This window comes from Olea europaea, chromosome 20, assembly GCF_002742605.1.
Source record: "Olea europaea var. sylvestris chromosome 20, O_europaea_v1, whole genome shotgun sequence".
Taxonomy (NCBI): Eukaryota; Viridiplantae; Streptophyta; class Magnoliopsida; order Lamiales; family Oleaceae; genus Olea; species Olea europaea.
The window spans coordinates 1,073,421-1,093,572 of NC_036256.1; the positions used below are offsets into that span (position 1 = coordinate 1,073,421).

The following is a 20,152-nucleotide window of genomic DNA, read 5'->3' on the forward strand; positions in this document are numbered from 1 at the left end:
AGGGGGCATCATCACACTGCATACTTAGACATTCCTGTATGGCTTAGCACTTAACCTAGAATTTCTAGGTGACACCCTTCAAGAAAAGAGTAATGCTGTTTAACTATGTGTTTAAACACAAGTTTATATAACACCAAGTTGCCCTAGATAGTAGCCTGGATTTTATGTTTCTACATTTAATAGACATACACTTAGTGCTCCACATATATAGGTTCCGTAACACCACTTGTGTTAAATAGCATTATTCTCAAGAAAATGCTACCCAGCTTGTAAATGACAGCTATAGATAGGGAACCATGCTGCAATGAAACCTAGTATTGAGACAGCTTTTGAAAAAAAAATAACAATAATATATATATATATATGAAAACTGAATAATTTCCTTAATCACTGTTCAAAACATGTGTTCTGCTTACAGACTCGATCCTGTCTTTCTTTTCAGCAGGTACCAAGAAGTGATCAGTTCCTTGTCTTAGTGAAAGTTACAATTGAAACAGGTTAAACAATCGTCAACACAATCAGTGAATAAAGTTCCTTGTCTTAGTGACGGTTACAATTGAAACAGGTTAAACAATCGTCTACACAATCAGTGAAGAAAGTAAACAAATACGAGGAAAGTTTTGTTAATTTTCACGTTTCAATCCTCGTTTTCCTTCACACGCTAAAAATCGCGTTATATAAACAATCAGATAAAAATCAAAAGAACAAATAATGAGATTTCCGAGGTTAAAAAACCTGTCAGACATTTTGCAACTTCCCAAGATGCTCCAACAATGAAGTAGCCTTCCTCTTGGCCCTCTCTGTGCCGCTTTTGGCAATCTCCGTAAGAGGTATTACAGCACCGAGCCTACTTAGACAGGCAAGATTTCCACCATCTCTTTTACACAAGGAAAGTAAAATGGAAGCTGCATTCTCCTTGTTCCTAGGCAGACCCGTTCGCAATAGATCTATCAAGATGGGTATTGTGCTAGCTTTCACAATGGCAGCCTTTGCTTCATGGTGGCTAGCGAGAACCGAAAGAATGGTCAGAGCTTCATCGACCATACTATTGCCTGAATCAGTGAGCATTTTTAATAGAGCAGTAATAATGCCTGCCCTAACAGCCCGGCCCTTGTTTCCCTGATAAATGCACAAGTTGAATAATGCAGTTGCGGCATCTTTCTTCCCTCGTGAGCTTCCATTCTGAAGTAAGTCGACTAAAGCCGGTAGTGCCCCCGATGCACCTATTATTATCTTATTTTCATCGGCCAAGGACAAGCAAAAGAGGGTTGCTGCTGCATTCTCTCTTGCCTCCATGCTTCCAGCTCTAAGAACTTGAACAATAGAAGGAATTGCATTGGCAAGCATTATGAGCCCCTTGTTATTATCGTATATGGAAAGATTCAGAATGGAAGTGACTGCATTGTCTTGAATTTGAGCATCCTCAGATGTCAACAGATTAACGAGGACGGGAATAGCTCCGGCTTCTGCAAGCAAGATTCTATTATCCGTACTTCTTTTGGATAGTGACCGGATCTCAGCCACTGCAGCCTTTTGTTGCTCAATGGACCGACTAGAGAGCTTAAGAACAAGTGCTTTAATGGCTTCTATTTCCCCATTAACATCACAAAATGATCCATCACTTTTCTTAATCCTCCCGCTCATAAATGTCGATGGCTGATCTATATTATGTTTGACACACCATTGAGCTATTAGACTTCTCAAAACATAATTCGGAGTTAGAGCTAGATGTTGGAGATTCTGCTGAGTTTTTGGACATGTGTTGTTGCCACAATCGATCCATCTCTGAATGTAAGATCTCTCATAAGTCTGCAAGGGTAAAATATGTTAGAAGCTACACAATCCAGTAAATTTTTGCCTATTTCTTTCCTTTTTTGGGACATATAAAAACAAAAAAGAGTAGACGGAAATTCAGAATGCGAACAATACCTGCCCTGTGGCCACAATAACCGGATCCCTCATCAGTTCAAGAGATATGGGACAAAGGAAGTCATCAGGAATTACAGGAGATTCTGGCTTCTTGTTCACGTCCGGACACTTGCTGGCAGAGTTATCTGTCCTTCCATTATCAGAAACCTTTTGGACACAAACCTCAGATGATGTGCTAGAGATTTTTAAACTTTCTGATTCCTGAACCATTTCATGCAAAGGATGGCCTTCTGACCTGTTGATACCTTCTACATGACCTTCCAATTTTATTCCAACTTCATTATCAATATTATCTCCATGTAGACTTACGATTAAAGTGTTGTCCAACTGAAATGGATTGATATCTTTGTCTAGTGACCAGGATAATGCCCTACATAATAAGCTTGAATTCAATGGCCCACCATATTTCTCTGTTGCTCGCCTCAATTGTGCTCTGACTAATTCAACCTGGCAAAACGATCATGTTATGTGTGATTCCAGTCCAGACAACCACATAAAGATTCTCAAAATGTCAAAACTAACCTGTTCTTGTACTTCCTCGGATATGTCAAAATAATCATATGGCAAGTTAGCCAGCACTTTCTCCAATTTCCAAGTTACACATTGAAACTGGAAGAAGATTTTCTTGGCAGCCCCATCCTTGAATCAAGGAACGATAAATATAATGAGAGGCAGGCAAATTTTCTTTGAGACAAGTGCAACTGCTAAATATCTTCATTCCAAAGTAATACCGCAATACGTAGATGGCAAATATACTAAGGAACAAGTTAAAAGTAAATATATCAAGTTTAACTGAAATACAAGAAAGCTCATCATGAAAGATAATTGAAGGCTCTAGTTTTTCAGCTTCAAGAATCCAAAGAAATTAAGTTCCACCAAGAAAACCCTTGATTGTATCATCTACGACACAGTACCAAAGGCAGTGCTTTGCATGGATAAGCTGAGCAATATAATCTATCTACGTAAAAAAAAGCTCTTGAGTCTTTCTATTGAAGAGATTTGTCACTGAGATATATAGAATTAGAAAACAGACATGCCATAAATTTACCAACTACATGTAAATGACCTCTTATAGCTTATGGAATCCATTACCCTCTAGAGACAAAGGCCATATTTGGCTAAATCATCATCATGAAACAACAAATCTATCATCCCAAAAATGTTCATGCATGCACCTCATCATCTGCTTAAATCATCATCAAGAAACAACAAATCTAATCATGCTAGTTCAAGATTCTTGAAATATTCAGAAAACTCATTTGCTGCTGGCTATGCACCTCAGGTACAAATCAAGAACCCCATTGCTTGAATTTTTTCACCCAGATAAATTGAAGAAAGACCATTCTAATATAAATTATAGAAACAGTTTGAATGTTTCCCCATTATTCCCTGAATTTCAACGCAATAACTATGTAAACTAGTCATATACCCTAAGTATAAAAAATATTGAGACATCAAGTGTTCAAATAACAGATCAGATCAGAGCGGCAGAAAGTATCCAACATCATATAGCTACAATTAACATTCTTGAGTCAAATCGACATTACATAACAATCAATACCCAATCTAACAATTCCATCAATCAAACTGATGAAAAAATTGAATGAATAAAGACAGGGATTTCGATTCATCCACTCCAGATAAACAATGCAATATACCAATTAGGTCATACACACAAATATCTTAACTGGTAATGAAAAAAAAAATGCCATAGAGTGCAGTATTGTATATACATACAGAGGAATCTTCTAAGTTGTTAGCAGCAAAAAGGAGCCTTTTAGAAGCCTGGAGAGCCATTGCGAGATCAGAGAAGCAAGAATTCAACGAAGAAGTTCCATGATTTTTATGGGTTTTCTTCGAATCCCCAATTTCTTCAAGCAAATAGGCCAAGAGTGAGACTCTGCGGGCCAGGTCCGTACAGTCCTTCTTGAAGCGACCAGAGAAGCCGGGGCGAGAGATCCTTACGACGTCGTGGATTAACTGGAGAGGTACACCAATGGTACCACCGGCGACTGCCGCAGTATCTTCGCCGGCCATTTGAGGGGAAGACGTGGTTGGAGGTGGGGGCTGTGNTACACCAATGGTACCACCGGCGACTGCCGCAGTATCTTCGCCGGCCATTTGAGGGGAAGACGTGGTTGGAGGTGGGGGCTGTGTCTGCGGGGTTCTCTCACAACCACAATGTGCAGAACATTGTCAGGGGACAACAGATATGGGCTTATGAGTTTGTGACTCTGGGGATTAAACAGCTGTCAAGTATTTTAAATAATTATTTGAGAAAAAATAAATAACTTTACGAGATTCACGTAAATTTATCCATAAATTAATTGATATTTCTTTTTTTTTCTTTTTGGTGTTTAATACTCGTTCCATCCCATTTATATAGCCTAATTTTATTTTTCACGCGAATTAAGAAATCTTATATTTGAGAAGTTAAAAGCAACTTCTTATAGCTAAAACTGTCATTGAATCCCTTTCATTAATTTTATAAAATTGTTTCTTTTACTTAGAATAACATTAATGAAATATGGCCCAATGTAAAAGTGGATGCGGTTCGGTTTAAGCGGATTATATTTTCAACTCAAACCATTTCATGCGATTTTGCATTTTTCCAAACCAAACCATTACTTACAATTTGATTCGATTTTAATTCGCAGTTTACCAATAAACATGATAATAATAAATTTAAAACAAATTAACATATAAGTTTAAACAGAACTAATAATATTAAATGTTAAATTACATTCATATTTACCATAAAATTCATAAATAAATTATTTTCAAAGTTGCTTGCTAAAAAATATTAATAGAACAAATATATATTTCTTCATTTTTATCTCTTTTTTTTTTTTGTTTGATTTTCATATTGTCATATAGTAGTTGGTAAAGGTAGATTCACATTCTGTTATTATTGTTTAGTTAAAACTCATTCCGTCTTATTAGTGAAATATTAAATAAGGATTGAACAATGCATATTTAAATGTACAAAGATTGATAGAATTTAGACTTATTGCGAATTGACGAATTTCATTCTCTAACTACTTTATGAAAGTAAAAGGTAGTAGTATTAGTTAGGAAATTTTAACATTTTCACGCAATCAATACAATTTGTCATTTGTTCTTTCTAAACCACAAACAAGTTTATTAATCATTTAGATATATAGATAGTCATTTTTCTATCCAAACCATAACTCGCAGGTGTATAATAAATTCAAATATAATAAATAAAAGAAAGAATAATGAAAAAATGACTTGAATAAAAATGTGAGACTTACCGAGAGAGAAGAGAGAAACAATTCTGGTAGAAATCAACAGATTAACAGGCAAAAGGCGACCAATGATTCGTTCAGCAGTGGCAAACCACTGTCAAATATTTGGAAAATAAGAGTTTATGTTAGGGCTTTTGAAGCTTTGGACGTGATTTAGTGCCATAGTTTTGTTGGATTATAATTTGAATTGTCGAAATTATATGGTTTTTTTCATTTCATGTGATTTGGGAATATTTTTAGTTTAATTTAAATAACAGGTGAGGAGTGTGAACTTGTTAAACCATGGGCCAATAATGATGAACATAATTTACTTGATTGTTTTGATGGGCTAGTTGTAATTTGTATTGCTAAATTGATATTTTTTTCTAAATAGTGAAAACTGTAAAATTTATAAGTTCATAAAATTAATGTTTTAATTAAAAATTTTAAAAGCGGTTTAGATCGATTTTGTCCGATTTTTTAAAATCAAAACTTAAACCAAATCATTTTGAAATGATTTGGTTCGTATTGAGAAAAAATCTTGGGTCCACGTAGACTCGAACCAACGATTTCAAGTTAACGGTTTCGATTCGATATGTGATTTTGTAATTTTTTTTGTGCAGCCCTAGCCTTGGTTTTGAAGGGGAAGCTATTTTGTAGATGAGTAACGTTATTTTCAGCCGTTCACTATCGTAGTATCCTTGTGTGGCATTGAAATTTAGTTTTAAATAGTAGGAAACTTTTTTATAAGAAGAAGTAAAAATAAAGACAAAAATTCTTGCCAAACAGTCCCTCACCTACATTAAGTCTGGTGTTAATAGTAATAAAGAAAGAAGAATGAAAGTGTTATGGAAATTTACTTATAATTGAATTTACTTGTAAAATAACTGGCGGAACAAAGAAGAAGGCGAGAATTTAGGAACTAACTGGAATAAAAACAAGAGAATACAGTTGGAAGAAGAATATTGTGAATGGCTAAGATTAGATAAGATTGCCTTTGCTTGCTGTAACGATATTATATTTTATCATATTTTGTGGTCAATTATTGATTTATTCTATTTTAATAAAAGTTAACAAATATTTTGTTATTCTTTTGTGGAAATTTCGTAATGATGGAATTCTTGTTGGATCCAATGCTATATTTTGGAAAAATGGATAACTTCTGATTATTTTTTATGATAAATTTGTATGCTCAATAATATCAATTAGAAAATTTGACGAATGAAAGTCAAACAATGATTACGCTTAGAACCTCGTGACATACTGACTCTCAAAATGCATGATTATCATATATTGACTGCGTGAAAAGAAAATAAACGATTTTAGAGAAAATTAGACAAGTTACGTATATCACATTGAGATCAACAGCAGCGTTAACAAATTTGATTTTAAAGCATATTAAGCGAGTCATCAAAATAATGTCAAGTTTACTTTATTCGACTTATTGTGTAAGAATATAAGATGTTTGACAAATTGTTTCATAAATGTTTTAGAACATTTTGAAAAAAAAAATAAAAATTGATGCAATGTATAATTGAAAAATTGATAAAAATTATAAAAATCTAAATTGTTAAACTTATTCGGTGACTTTAAACTCAAAATTTTAACAACTTTATGAGTTTCTCCCAAGCAAGCATTGAGGTTGTATGGCACACTTGAACTGCCAATTTGATGAATTTGTGTAGCACACTTGTACTTGCACTAGATTTATTATTTATTTATTTATTTATTTATTTATTTATTTATTATTATTATTATTTGAAAGGTAGGTTAGGACCAATCAAATTCCAACCATCTTTGTGAAGTGTTTTTGTTGAAGTTAAACAACCAATGTCCGGTTCGATCCATCGACATCATAAATCTTTAAGCGTCATGTCTATTGTTTGTTTTTTAGCACTTCTAAATCGTATTTTGGGAGTTGAGACGGACTAATACTAGGGAAAATATTAAAAAAGATACATAAATAATGCAAAAAAAAAAATAATAGATTATAAAAAGTACCTTGTTTCTCAAAGACCGGCTATTATTTGAATAAAAATTTGTAGCGTTTGGCTAATACGACGTGGTTCCAACAATCTAAACTTTGGACGGCCATTGGTTGTGGAGTAATTTTTGTATTTTCTTGGTGACTATTTCAAGGATTGAGCAATTCAAGAATATTGCTACAAAACAAAAACACGAGATTACATGAATAATTTTTGTCCAAGGGGAAAAAATAATAATAATAATTCCCAAACCAATCTAGGATAAAAATCACTTCAAATTCTCATTTAGATTAATTAAAATCTGTGGGACATAAAAACTTATATCAATTTTCAATCACACATTCATTAATTTTATCAACATTTATTAAAAATATAATTTTAGCAAAACTAAGTTAGAATTCCGATGTAGTTATAATATATTTGTATTTTTAAGTATAAATATTGGAATTTGGAAAAACAGTTGATTTATACGTACGTGTAAGATTTTTAAGCTTTTCAAAGCACAAGTCATGACCAATCAGTCGGGCTGAAAATCCAGAAATTCAAACCATAAATCGGGCTGGGTACAATACTTTTATTTAAATGGAAATTACACTAAAACCTTCATTTCATAAATCATATACAAAGTTTGTTATTTCAAAAATCAGATTTTTGTTAATTAATATTGTTGACACACTAAAAGTGCAGCCCAAATCGAATAGCCCAAGGAACGAAACTCAATTGGAGAATTTTCAAATCAAATAGCCCAAAAAATGAAGCCCAACTGAGCAATTCAGGATAAAGGTCTAGATACGGTTATTAATGAATGCAGTGGAAGCTCACGAACACGGTAACATCATCGCTCAAGCTTGCAAGACGCCCAAGATCTGAGCGAATGAAGTGTCTTATAGTCGTCCAGAGCTATGATCATGTTCTTGCCCAAACCTTCGAATCGCCCAAGATCTTAGCAAACATAAGATATTATGGTTATCCAGAAGTGCAGTTATTGAATCAATTATTGAGTAACCTTATCACGTTCCACGATTCAAGGAATTCAGTTGAAGACGGTTGAACGACAAAGAGTAGTGACAGCAGTTAGAGACGGCAGTTCCACGACAAGTTAGTCACCATAAAGAAAGTGGGTAGTTATAAAGCAATCAAGCAGTTTCTAAACGGTTGATCATGAAGAAATCATCAAGGGAATATAAAAGGAAGAGAAGACATAGAGTAAAGGAACCCCGAATCAAACACTCTCAAACAGAGAATATGTAATTTCAATTTCTTAGTCTAGACTTAAACATTTCTTTTCAGTACTCGTGTGCTTGCGCCCCTTGGAGGCATTCTGTTTAGTTCCAATTGTAAAGTCATCGCCAATAAACACTTCTTTTTGGGACTTTGTCTCAAGAGGTTTGTTCCTTACACAATCGTCTGATCCCTTTTTAATTGTTAGCGACTACCCGCACGAAACAATTTGACACACCCAGTGGGACATTGGTGTTTAGTGTTGAAGATACAAAAGGTGAAACAATATGCCTTAGAAATCTGATAAGGAAGCAAGTCTGGGAGGAGTCCAGTCTTTAATCGAGCGATATGAGGAGCAGCATAGCTCTTCACGAACAGATGGACAGAATCAGAGCAGTCATAGTCGTTACGAACCAATGACAGAGTTGAGTCCTCGAACTATGCGTGCATTACTTGGAGAACTCACAAAGGATGTCGTTGAACAGGTAAATCTACGAAATATTCATAATATGAAAAGATTTACCCAGAATGGGAATGCACATTATGACAATATGACCAAACAACTGAATACTTTGAATGAAATAATGAATAAGTTAGTAGGCCAAATTTGTCAGCCAGTTGTGCCTCTTGCAAATCACTTCCAAGCTAGGACAATTATGGGACATAATCCCCCAGTCCTAAGTCCAAATCAAGGGATAGAACCACCTTTTGGTCCCTTTACTTCAAACCAAGGAGATGGTGTAACGCCAAATCAGAATAGTGGCAATGGTACATCTAACTTGGGGGTAACCTAAACGTAAGAGACAATGTCCTAAATAATGGACAGAATGCCCCACGTTTTAATGATGAAATAAATATTCAGGCTAATGGTAACAATGAACCAAATCATGGCAACTTTGTTGTCAACCAAGGACCAAATATCAGGCCTCAAGCAAATCAACCGGTCAACCAACCTGTAGGAATTCCATATGACCCCAACGTCATGTTGAGGAATCAAATTATGGAAATAGTACAGGATCAGATGGCTTTTGGGGTACGTCCTGTCATTAGGCCGATTTACACAAAGTCATATCCTGATTGGGTAGACCAAGCATATCCATGGCCTAGAGGGTATAAAGTACCAGAATTCTCACTATTTACCGGTCTAGGAGAGGTGTCTACTCTAGAACACATATGGCGATTCACACTGTAAAGTGGTGACGTAGCTGATTACCATAAAATGAGGTTGTTCCCTAGTTTATCAACAGGAGTAGCTTTCTCCTAGTTCATCAATTTGCCATCGAACTCTGTTCAAACATGGCAACAATTGGAGCAATTGTTCCACGCTCAGTTTTATAAGATTGAGTCCGAAATTACTTTGGCCGATTTGACGAATCTACGTCAAATGCCAAACAAATGGGCAAAAGGTTTCCTTTAAAGGTTCAAGACAGTAAGAAGTAAATGTTTTATACCTTTGCCCGAAAAGGAGTGTCAAAATCGCTCAAGGTTGTCTAAACTTTGATTTGAAAAAGAAGTTCCAAGACAAGGAATTTCCTGATCTTTTTCAATTGAGCGCGAACGTGATTAGGTATGAACGATTAATAAGAGAAGAAGAGCAAATAAAAAATGCTAGCAAGGGGACTTATTATAGAGACCCAAATTTTAATGTTCATACCATTAATGACGAGTATTACAATCAAATCGAAATGTGTTTGGCCGAATTAATCAAAGGAAACGCGTATACTTGTCCTATAATGGCTAAGCCTAGACCGTCGGGCAAGGATAAGTCTATAAAAGATGAAAACAAAAAGGCTAGAACATTCTCATTCGATGTAACCAAAGCTGCCTTATATTTGATAAACTATATAAGGATAAGCATATAAAACTGAGCGATAAATATAAATTGTCAAGCCCTAAACAAGTTAAGGATAAAAAATATTGTAAGTAGCATAATGCATGGTCACATTTGACTAATAACTATTTGATTCTTCGCCATATATTACAGGATGCCATTGAATCAGAACGAATTACGTTCGAGGATAAGAGGAAGATGGCAGTGGATAAAAACCCTTTTCCACAGCCACTTGAGGTGAACATGGTGACGGCTGGTTTCAAAAACAAGTTGCCAAAATTCAAGTTAGTTATAGATGACGGGGAAGAGGACCCTGGACCACATCCCAGTGTCTTTGAATGTATCAAAGGGAAAGAGCCTGAAAAGGATGAAGACGTCCTATGTGCAAGATGTAAAAGAGAAGTGAGTAGGAACACAGAGAAATCGGGGATATGGCAGCATCACCCTCGCTCTAGTTTTTTCCCAAACGCTCAGTCTGGTAGAGGGTAAGGTACATCATTCTATAAGGGACCGCCTTTTAGAGGCAGTTCAGGCCAGTAAATAATGGGAGAACATTCAGGCCGCAGTCTCGCCAACCAAATGTATGGCATTCGTTCCAGTATAATGCAGGAAGGGCGATACCCTTCAACGAGATGACTAGAACCCAACAAAAGTGTTTTCAACGGAACTATGGACGGATGATGAGGCAACAACAGGGAATGCCACGTCCTAAAGCGCCTAGACTACTCGAGGTAGCCAATTGATAAGTGTGTTTTTACACACTTATTTAGCTCACAAACATGACTTAAACATGGACAAAGTAGTTGAATTGTGACTTAATCTCGTTAAATTCATGCAATGTAAGTGTTTCGATGGAAAAGATGGAATTCAGAAGAAAAGAACCAAAAAAGGACCAAAACGGAACAAAGCGATAGTTCGGGGAATAAAGGTGCAAATATTGGAAAGTTGAGCTAAAGTGCAGAACGAGAATGAAAATATGTCAAGTACGAGCTTGAGGACGATACAAGACGATCGGAGGAAGAAAGAAGTAATATTGGACTGAATTAAAGAAAAGTGAAAGATGAAGGACTAAATTGCAATTAATCAAAAGATGAACCGAGCAAGTGATCAAGGAATTGATTGACCCAAACGTTAATTAGGAGTCAATATTTGATGATGAAACAAAGGAAAGAAAGAAAAGAGATCAAGAAAAGAGAAAACGAAGTTCAGGGACCAAAACAACAAAGTTGAAAGTTACAACCTTGTGGCCGCACATAACTGTGCCATGCGGCCGTACAAAAGGTTGCAGGGATTCCATTGGGCCATTTCACTTGAACCATGCGACTGCATAGCTATAAAAAAAACAAAAACAAAAATTCTGAACTTGCGTTTTTTATTAAAACTCTTTCGGGGCTCCATGAGGACATGATATAAAAGCCAAAATTTATCAAAAATAGGGTAGAACGTCCAGGGAGAAGAAAATTACAACTTTTGGAGGCAAGAAACATGATCTTGAAGCTGATTCCACAAGAATTCAAGCGGGTTTTCAAGGCTTTATTCAAGATTTCAAGAAATTTTCATACGGGTGCTATTTTTTCAATTTATTAATTTTGTTTTTTATTCTGTAATTATGAATATTCTAGGCTAGGTTTTCAATTCACTAGGTGATCGATGAACCATTGTTTGTTAATTTAATTCCATATTTCATGATTTTAATATAAAGACTCGTTTGGACAGTTTGATTGGTTTATATGCATTGATTTTCTTCCGCAATTAGTGGCCAATGATTATGTGAGTGTTGATAACTTATTTCTTACATTCGAGAGAAGTGGAATAGGTTCGATAAGGTGTAAATCAACATAGGGTCCGATAGGGGATAGAGATATACCCTTATGCTTTATACAATTCTCTAATTGTTCACAAAACCACATGCATTCTTGTATATTCGCATCATCCATAGAGATATAGGCTGGTGGTGTGCAAGAATAGGTCTAATATATATCGAGAGAATATGTTGGATAGATTTAGGAACATTGAATTGACAAATTTCCATCAGGTCATTGATTTTATGAAATTAGGGTTTTTATAGCTTCAATTGGGGATTCGTGATCCTAGTGACTTTATTTTGATTCATTTCCATAAATTAGCTTTTGAATTTGCATAATTTCATTTGCTTGAATGTTTGAGTCGTTTAATTAGAGAAATTTCGAGATTAGGGTTCCTAATTGAGAAATTAGGGTTTTTAATTGAAATTAGGGCTTTTGGCATTTGGACCATATTTTCACTCAATTAGACTCAGTTAAGGCTAGATTATATAGAATTGAACTACTCAATCTCTGTGGGACGATATTCGGACTTTTAAAAATCTACTTTATTACTTGTCACGATCCGTACACTTGCGGTAGTTTTAAATCGAAAGAATTATTTCGTGAACACCAATCAAAATGTTTTCAAAGACAGTGAAGAGACTGGTACAGGTGAATCGATGAAAGAATTGCCAGAGACTTCTTCTAGGAGGTCGAAGTTTGAGCGAGACAGAAGAGATGAAGAAGATCCAGATCAGTCCCTTACTATTCAGTTCGGTACGTTATCTCCTGTCATGGCTAATAACTATTTGCTAGCCAATGAGTTTAAGAATAAAGAGAAAGAAGAAGAAGAGAGGGAGCATAACGAAGAAGAATCATGCATGCTGAAATATGAAGAAGGCCAAACTTCTAGAGGGGCCTACGATGATGAAGGAGATGATGGTATGACGGATATCAAAAAGGAAATTGATTTGGAAGCAGAAAGAAGAAAAAGAGGAGTATCGTACAATACTCTGTTGAAGCAATTACATCGAGAGGGGGTTCGTGAAGTGGACTTGTTGAGGGAACCATCTGGGCGTTCTTTCGATTATTACGTGTTGTACGGGATGCTCAAAAGGAATAAGAGAGTTCCTCGCTCTGAAAAGTATAGATCACCTCCAAGAATAATGCATCCTCCCACAGGTTGGGTAACTGAAGAAGAAGCATTAGAAAACAGTAAAAAGGAAATTCAGGAAACGAAAGCTCAGTGCGACATGTTGCACGTTGACTTATCACAAAAGGATAACTCGACAGAGGACAAGCAGGAAGTGGAAATAGATGCTGTCGAAAATGTTATTTTTAAGCGACCAGCCATGAAGTTAACTAAACACTTGAGGCAATTGTACGTTAAAGCTCTAGTTAACGGCATACCTGTGGCAAAAGTGTTTGTCGATAATGGAGCAGCTATAAACACCATTCCATCTAGGATGATGAGGAAATTTGCAAAGACAGAAAGTGATATGATCCCAATAGAAGTCGTCCTTACGAGTTTCAATGGAGGAACAACTTCAGCTAAAGGGGTTATGCCATTGGACATAACTATAGGGACAACTACTAGGACCACAGTCTTCTTTGTAATAGATGGTCCTACTAGTTACAGTGTGTTATTAGAAAGGGATTGGATACACGGAAGTCGCTGTATACCCTCATCGCTCCATCAATGCCTGGTTTTTTGGAATGACAAAGGCGAAGCAGAAGTGGTGCAGGCCGATCATAGACCTTTTGTCGCAGAAGCAAACTCAAAGGAAAGGTTCATGTACGAAGGAAATTATGGACCTGTCAGAGTAGTCCAAGATGGAGAAGAAACTCAAATTATCGCGCAAAGTGAAGAGCCGTTTTCAGTGGATGCACTCACTAAAATGTTCAGTCAGATGAAGCCAAACATAGTGCCCCTAGAAGAGCCAGTAGTTGGCAAAAGAGTAATCAAGGAATTTTAAATAAGTTGTAAGCAACAAAGGCAAATGGTCGATATTCAGGCCTTCAAAGCCAAATTAATGGCTTTCAATAAAGAATGCAAGGACAAGACGAAAGAAGAAGCAGCCTTAAAAGCATTGAGAGACAAATTGGTAGTGTTCGAGTTGGGACAAAGTGTTAGCCGAGAAGTCAACGAGGTGGATTGTTTAGAAGAAGAAGTGCCTACAAGGGAATTGGACGATGAAGTGATGAAGATCGCCAAGCCTGGATACGCTCAAGCATAAGACCCTCTGATTAAAGTGAATATTGGCAATGAAGGAGAAGATCTCCCAATATTCATCAGCCAAATGCTCTATCAAGAGGTTAGTGATAAATTAATTGCTTTATTAAAGGAGTATAAGGATTGTTTTGCTTGAGAATATGAACATATGCCTGGTTTAGATAGAGATTTGGTGGAACATAGATTGCCAACCAAGCCAAATTTTAAACCTCATAGGCAACCTCCTAGACGTTTTGCTCCTAATATACTCCCTGAGATTAAGAAAGAGATAGAACGATTATTAAAAGTAGGCTTTATTAGAACAGCCAGGTATGTCGAATGGTTGTCCAATATCGTACCAGTACTAAAAAAGAATGGTAAATTAAGGGTGTGCATAGACTTTAGGAATTTAAACATAGCCACACCCAAAGATGAATATCCAATGCTCACGGTAGACTCTTTAGTAGACTCAACTGTCGGACACGTAATGTATTCCTTCATGGATAGGTATTCAGGATACAATCAAATTTATATAGTTGAGGAAGATATACACAAAACTGCCTTTAGATGCCCTGGGCCTCTAGGATGTTTTGAATGGGTAATTATGCCTTTCGGCCTGAAAAATGCAGGAGCAACTTATCAAAGGGCGATGAACCTGATTTTTCATGATATGATAGGCAAGTTTGTTGAGGTGTATGTAGATGATATAGTGGTCAAATCCATTAAAGAAGAGGACCATTTTGAACAATTGAGATGTTCATTTGAGCGAATGAAGCAATTTAAACTAAAATTGAATCCCTTGAAATGTGCATTTGGTCTTAATGTAGGAAACTTCCTTGGTTTCTTAGTACACAAAAGGGGGATTGAACTTGATAAAAATAAAGCGAAGGCCATTTTAGAGGTCAAACCACCTAGCAATAAAAAAGAATTGCAAAGGTTTCTAGGCCAAGTAAACTTTTTAAGACGCTTTATTTCTCATTCTGCAGGGGCGAACTAAAACTTTTTCGCCGCTTTTAAAGTTGAAAAATCAGGATGAATTTCGTCTGGAAAGAAGAGCATTAAAAGGCTTTTGAAAGCCAAAAGACATATTTATCAAGTCCACCAGTGTTGGTGTCACCAATCCAAGGACGGCCAATGAAAGTATATGTATCGATTGAAAAAGAATCAATAGCTGGAATGGTCGCGCAAGAAGACCAATTTGGTGAAGAAATGGCGATTTGCTACTTGAGTAGACGGTTAACAAAATGTGAATGTAATTACTCTGCCATTGAAAAATTATTTCTTGCATTGTATTTCACATGTACAAAACTAAAGGCTTATTTACGGCCCGTAACCGTTTATTTGATTTCTAGAGTAAATTTGGTTAAGTATATGTTTTCTCGCCCTATTTTGCACCAAATGATAGGTCTTTGGACATTAGCATTATTGGAATTCGAAATACAATACATACCCCAAAAGGCAATCAAAAATCAGGTTTTGGCTAACTTTCTGGCCGATCATCCATACCTTGACATGCCTGAAGAAATTGATTTAGAAATCAATTCATTCGAATTAAAATCTTGGGTTTTATATTTCGATGGATCAAAAATCTCTGAAGGTGCAGGAGTAGGAATAGCATCGATAAATCCTTTAGGGATTTGTTACAAGTTCGCATTCACTTTAGATAGGATGTGCACCAACAATCAAGCCGAATATGAAGCTTTAATCATGGGCCTAGAATTAATGATAGATATGTGGATAAAGAATGTGATCGTTAGAGGCGATTCTCAATTGGTAATTCACCAATTGATTGGTGATTTTAAATGCCAAAGTGATTCCATTATAAGTCAATATGAAATTGCCCAAGAGAACGGCCAGGGTTTGATAATGGATGTCATTTCTCTTGCTGGCGCCCTTTGTATTGGACCATGCTTTTGGCATGTTAGACAACTCTTCGCATATTGAGCACATGATTCTCCCATCTTGAGCTAAAAATATCCGTTCCTAATAATCAACCATCTCATCCTTTGACCATAGTTGGGCGATAGACCTGATAGGGAAGATTTATCCCCCATCGTCCAAGCAACATACTTTTGTTATAGTTGCAACTGATTTTTTCACTAAGTGGGTAGAAGCGATACCTTTAAAGGAGATCACCCAAAAGAGTCATAGAATTTATCCGTGATCATATTATTTATAGATTTGAAATTTCACAAACTTTGATGGTAGATCACGGAACTTCTTTAAATGGAGATCAAGTGAATAAATTCTTGAGCGAGTTTGGAGTTAAATTAGTAAACTCCACACCATATTACGCTCAATCCAACGGACAAGCAGAATCTTCTAATAAGATTTTAAAAAATATCATAAGAAAAATGATAAATAAAAATGCCAAAAATTGGCACGAATGTCTAAACAAGGCCTTATGGGCTTATAGGACGTCGCATCGGTCAAGTACCAAAATTACTCTTTTCCAACTTACTTATAGACAGGAGGCCGTTTTGCCTATGAAAATCAATGTGCAATCGATCAGAGTGTATTTGCAACATAAGTTAAATGATGATGAGTATACCTAATCACTAGTTCAAAACTTATTGGAGTTGGACGAATTAAAGTTGGACGTCTTAGATAGATTGCAAGTTCAAAAACGAAGGATGACTAAGTTTTATAATAAAAAAGTTATAGCCAAGTCGTTCAGCCTGGGCGAATTGGTTTAGAAAACAATACTCCCTTTGAATAGCAAGGATCCAAAGTATGGCAAGTGGTCGCCCAATTGGGAAGGACCATATAAAGTAAATAGTGTGTTGCCTAATGGAGCCTATCATTTGGAAGATTTAGATAGCACCAAGCACATGAGGTTCATTAATGGCAAATATTTAAAAAAAATGTTCCTTTCTTATGGGAAAGTGAACAAATAAAAATGTAATCAAATCGCGTTGAACGATCGTAGATAAAAAAAGGGCCAGAGCGAAATACGTTCAAATAAATTCCTTTATTATCAAACGTTCATTACAAAGTTATAAGATACAAAATACTAAATGCTCTATAAGCTACAATTGAGAGCAAACTAATTTCTCGGTCAATCGCCAAGTAAGAAAGTGAACTGGCCTTGATTGCCATCCTGATCGCACTGCTGCAAAGGCAAGTAGAGAGGCTGAGAAGCACTCTCAGCAAGCAAAAGGGAAGAAAAGCACCCTCACATCGCTTGCCTAATCGCATTGCCGTAATAACGGGCAAGGAGACTGAGAAGCACTCTCAGCAAGCAAGGTGGCTTGCAGGCATCCTCAAAAATTGCCTTCCATCATTGAACTCCTTGTAAAGAACATGGAGATGATGGGAAGAACTTTGCTGGCCAAAGAATATTTCATATATCTCCCATACCAAAGGTGACATCAAAACAGATAGCTAGACGGGCGGATCAAATGGTCCATTTCTATTGAAGATGAAAATTTTGGATCAATCGTTGAAATGCCAAATGATGGCAGTAAATTAGTTTTTGAAGAAAAGAATGGAAATGAAAATAAAAAGTGCGAAATATGCGTGCATTTATAGGGGCGTGAAGGTGAAGAGACGGAATATGAATGGCCACGCTCGTGCCTAGTAATTGGAATCAAGTGGCCCAAAGTCTTGGAAAAAGAGATAGAAATACCAAGAGAAGATGTACATGAATCTTAGCATAAAGCAGTTAAATGTTTGGGGGATTGACAATTAAGGACAAACATCAATAAATACAAAAGAAGACAAATTAGTTGTTCATTAATGACAATGGCTGCCGTTACATTCAAAATTGGCAATGGCTATCAGTACGAGGTTACAAGAGGAAAGTTAATACGAAGTTACAAAAAGAAAAGTTAAGGCATTAGATGTCTTAATAAATTAGAAATCCTAACACGATCAAAAATTGCCTTGGTAGGACCATGGCCCATAAGGCGAGCATGCCATCTATGGAAAACAACATCAGATTTAGACCAAGTACGAATACTTTTTTCGCGAATCGACCTCAGTGGCAAAGAGTTCAGGAATTGAGGGCCTTGAGTACAAGGGAACAGCTGACCCACCGCCACTTGTTCGACGGCTTCGGCATTGTTGAATGAAGGACCCAAATAGAACTCATTAAGTTCGGCATTGGCTGGTGCAAGGAAGTTCGGATTTATATATGGCCGAGTAAGGATTTTCTGGAAATCTTCGAAGCTAAAAGAGTCGTCAGATTGGGTTTGTGGAGCAGCCATTGGGAACGAAATACAGTTTTGTTAAAGTTTGCTTGAGAAATGTAGCAGAGAAGTAAGAAGATGAACAGTGATATTGCGAGAAAGAAGCGCGAAATAATGAGGCGTGATTTAGTGGTACAACGAAATGGCGTGTCTTTGGGGTTTATAAGGGTTTGTAGCGTTGCACTTTTTCAGGCTATGGAAGGAAATAATGATTGAAATTCTTGAGAATTTCAAATGTTGCTGGGAAACACAAAGTAAATATGGCAAAGATTAATAATTGGTATTAATTCTGCTATATTGGGGGGTAATTATTGACACACTAAAAGTGCAGCCCAAATCGAATAGCCCAAGGAATGAAGCCCAATTGGGAAATTCCCAAATCAAACAGCCCAAAGAATGAAGCCCAACTGGACAATTCAGGATAAAGGCTCAGATAAGGTTATTAATGAATGCAATGGAAGCCCACGAACACGGTAATAGCATCGCCCAAACTTGCAAGACGCCCAAGATCTAAAGCGAAAGAAGTGTCTTACAGTCGCCCAGAGCTATGACCCTGTTCTCGTCCAAACCTTCGAATCGCCCAGGATCTTAGCAAACATAAGATGTTATGGTTATCCAGAAGTGCAGTTATTGAAGCAGTTATTGAGTAACATTATCACGTTCCACGATTCAAGGAGTTCAGTTGAAGACGGTTGAACGACAAAGAGTAGTGGCAACAATTAGAGACGGCCGTTCCACGACAAGTTAGCCACCATAAAGAAAGTGGGTAGTTATAAAGCAATCAAGCAGTTTCGAAGCGGTTGATCACGAAGAAATCATCAAGGGAATATAAAAGGAAGAGAAGACATAGAGCAAAGGAACCCCGAATCAAATACTCTCAAACAGAGAATGTGTAATTTCAATTTCTTAATTTAGACTTAAACACTTCTTTTCAGTACTCGTGTGCTTGCGCCCCTTGGAGGCATTCTGTTTAATTCTAATTGTAAAGTCATCGCCAATAAAACACCCATTTTTGGGACTTTGTCTCAAGAGGTTTGTTCCTTACACAATCGTCTGATCCCTTTTTAATTGTTAGCGACTACCCGTGCGAAACAAATATATTATTATTAGATTGATATATTATCATTTGAAATTAATTATATATCCATTCTCTCTCCACTCTCTCGTCTGCCCTAATTGTGGAGCCAACGACTGTCTTCATACAGCGAAAGTGGGAAAACACCTTTGCAAATGGTTCTGAAGAGAGAGTGAAGAGGATTTTCGCTATAACATCCTCTGACAAGTAGCAATTATGCAATTTTTTTTTGTTTTGGGGCACTTTTGAGTATGCTCTGCAAGTCGTTCATTCTCAAATAATGGTTATGGTGGTGTTGGGGGTTCGTTGTAGTGGTGGTTTGTTGGAGACGTGGTGATGCTCCTCACTATCGCTCGTCGTCGGTGCACCGATTTTTTTTTTTTTTCGATGGCGTTCCTTCAGTAGGTAGTAGTGCTCCTCACTATCGCTCGTCCTACTGGTGCACACTGATCCTCTCTCTTTTTTTTTTTTTTACATTGTTTTGATTGGTGGTGGTTGATGTTGGCTGAGATTGTGGTGGTGGTGGTGGCGCGGTGGTTTGTGGTTCAAAAATCACCATTTTTTGGGTGTGTTTTCAGTTGGTTGGCGGGGACGGTGGGGTGGTGGTGGTGCTCATGGCGGTGGTGGATATGGGTCTGACGGTGGCAGTGGTGGTGGTAGTGTAGTTTTGTTGCCCG

At 36.7% G+C, this 20,152-nt stretch overlaps 1 protein-coding gene across 1 annotated transcript; it reads right to left on the minus strand.

The window, feature by feature from the left end:
- Nucleotides 1-463: 463 nt before the first annotated feature.
- On the minus strand, nt 464-4,157 carry LOC111369342 (U-box domain-containing protein 11-like). The gene is made up of 5 exons (XM_022990822.1): nt 4,017-4,157; nt 3,667-3,932; nt 2,452-2,568; nt 1,930-2,376; nt 464-1,809 (listed from the first exon to the last, which is right to left on the minus strand). The coding sequence occupies exons 1-5, from the start codon at nt 4,048-4,050 to the stop codon at nt 739-741; spliced, it is 1,935 nt and encodes a 644-aa protein (XP_022846590.1). The 5' UTR covers nt 4,051-4,157; the 3' UTR covers nt 464-738.
- Between the last annotated feature and the right edge of the window lie 15,995 nt (nt 4,158-20,152).

Coding starts and splice junctions, on each gene's coding strand:
- LOC111369342 (XM_022990822.1), bottom strand. CDS start 4,050: ATGGCCGGCGAAGATACTGCGGCAGTCGCCGGTG. Junction 3,933..4,016: donor TACTGCGGCAGTCGCCGGTG/GTACCATTGGTG, acceptor CAGTCGCCGGTG/GTACCATTGGTGTACCTCTC. Junction 2,377..2,451: donor CCGAGGAAGTACAAGAACAG/GTTAGTTTTGAC, acceptor TCGTTTTGCCAG/GTTGAATTAGTCAGAGCACA.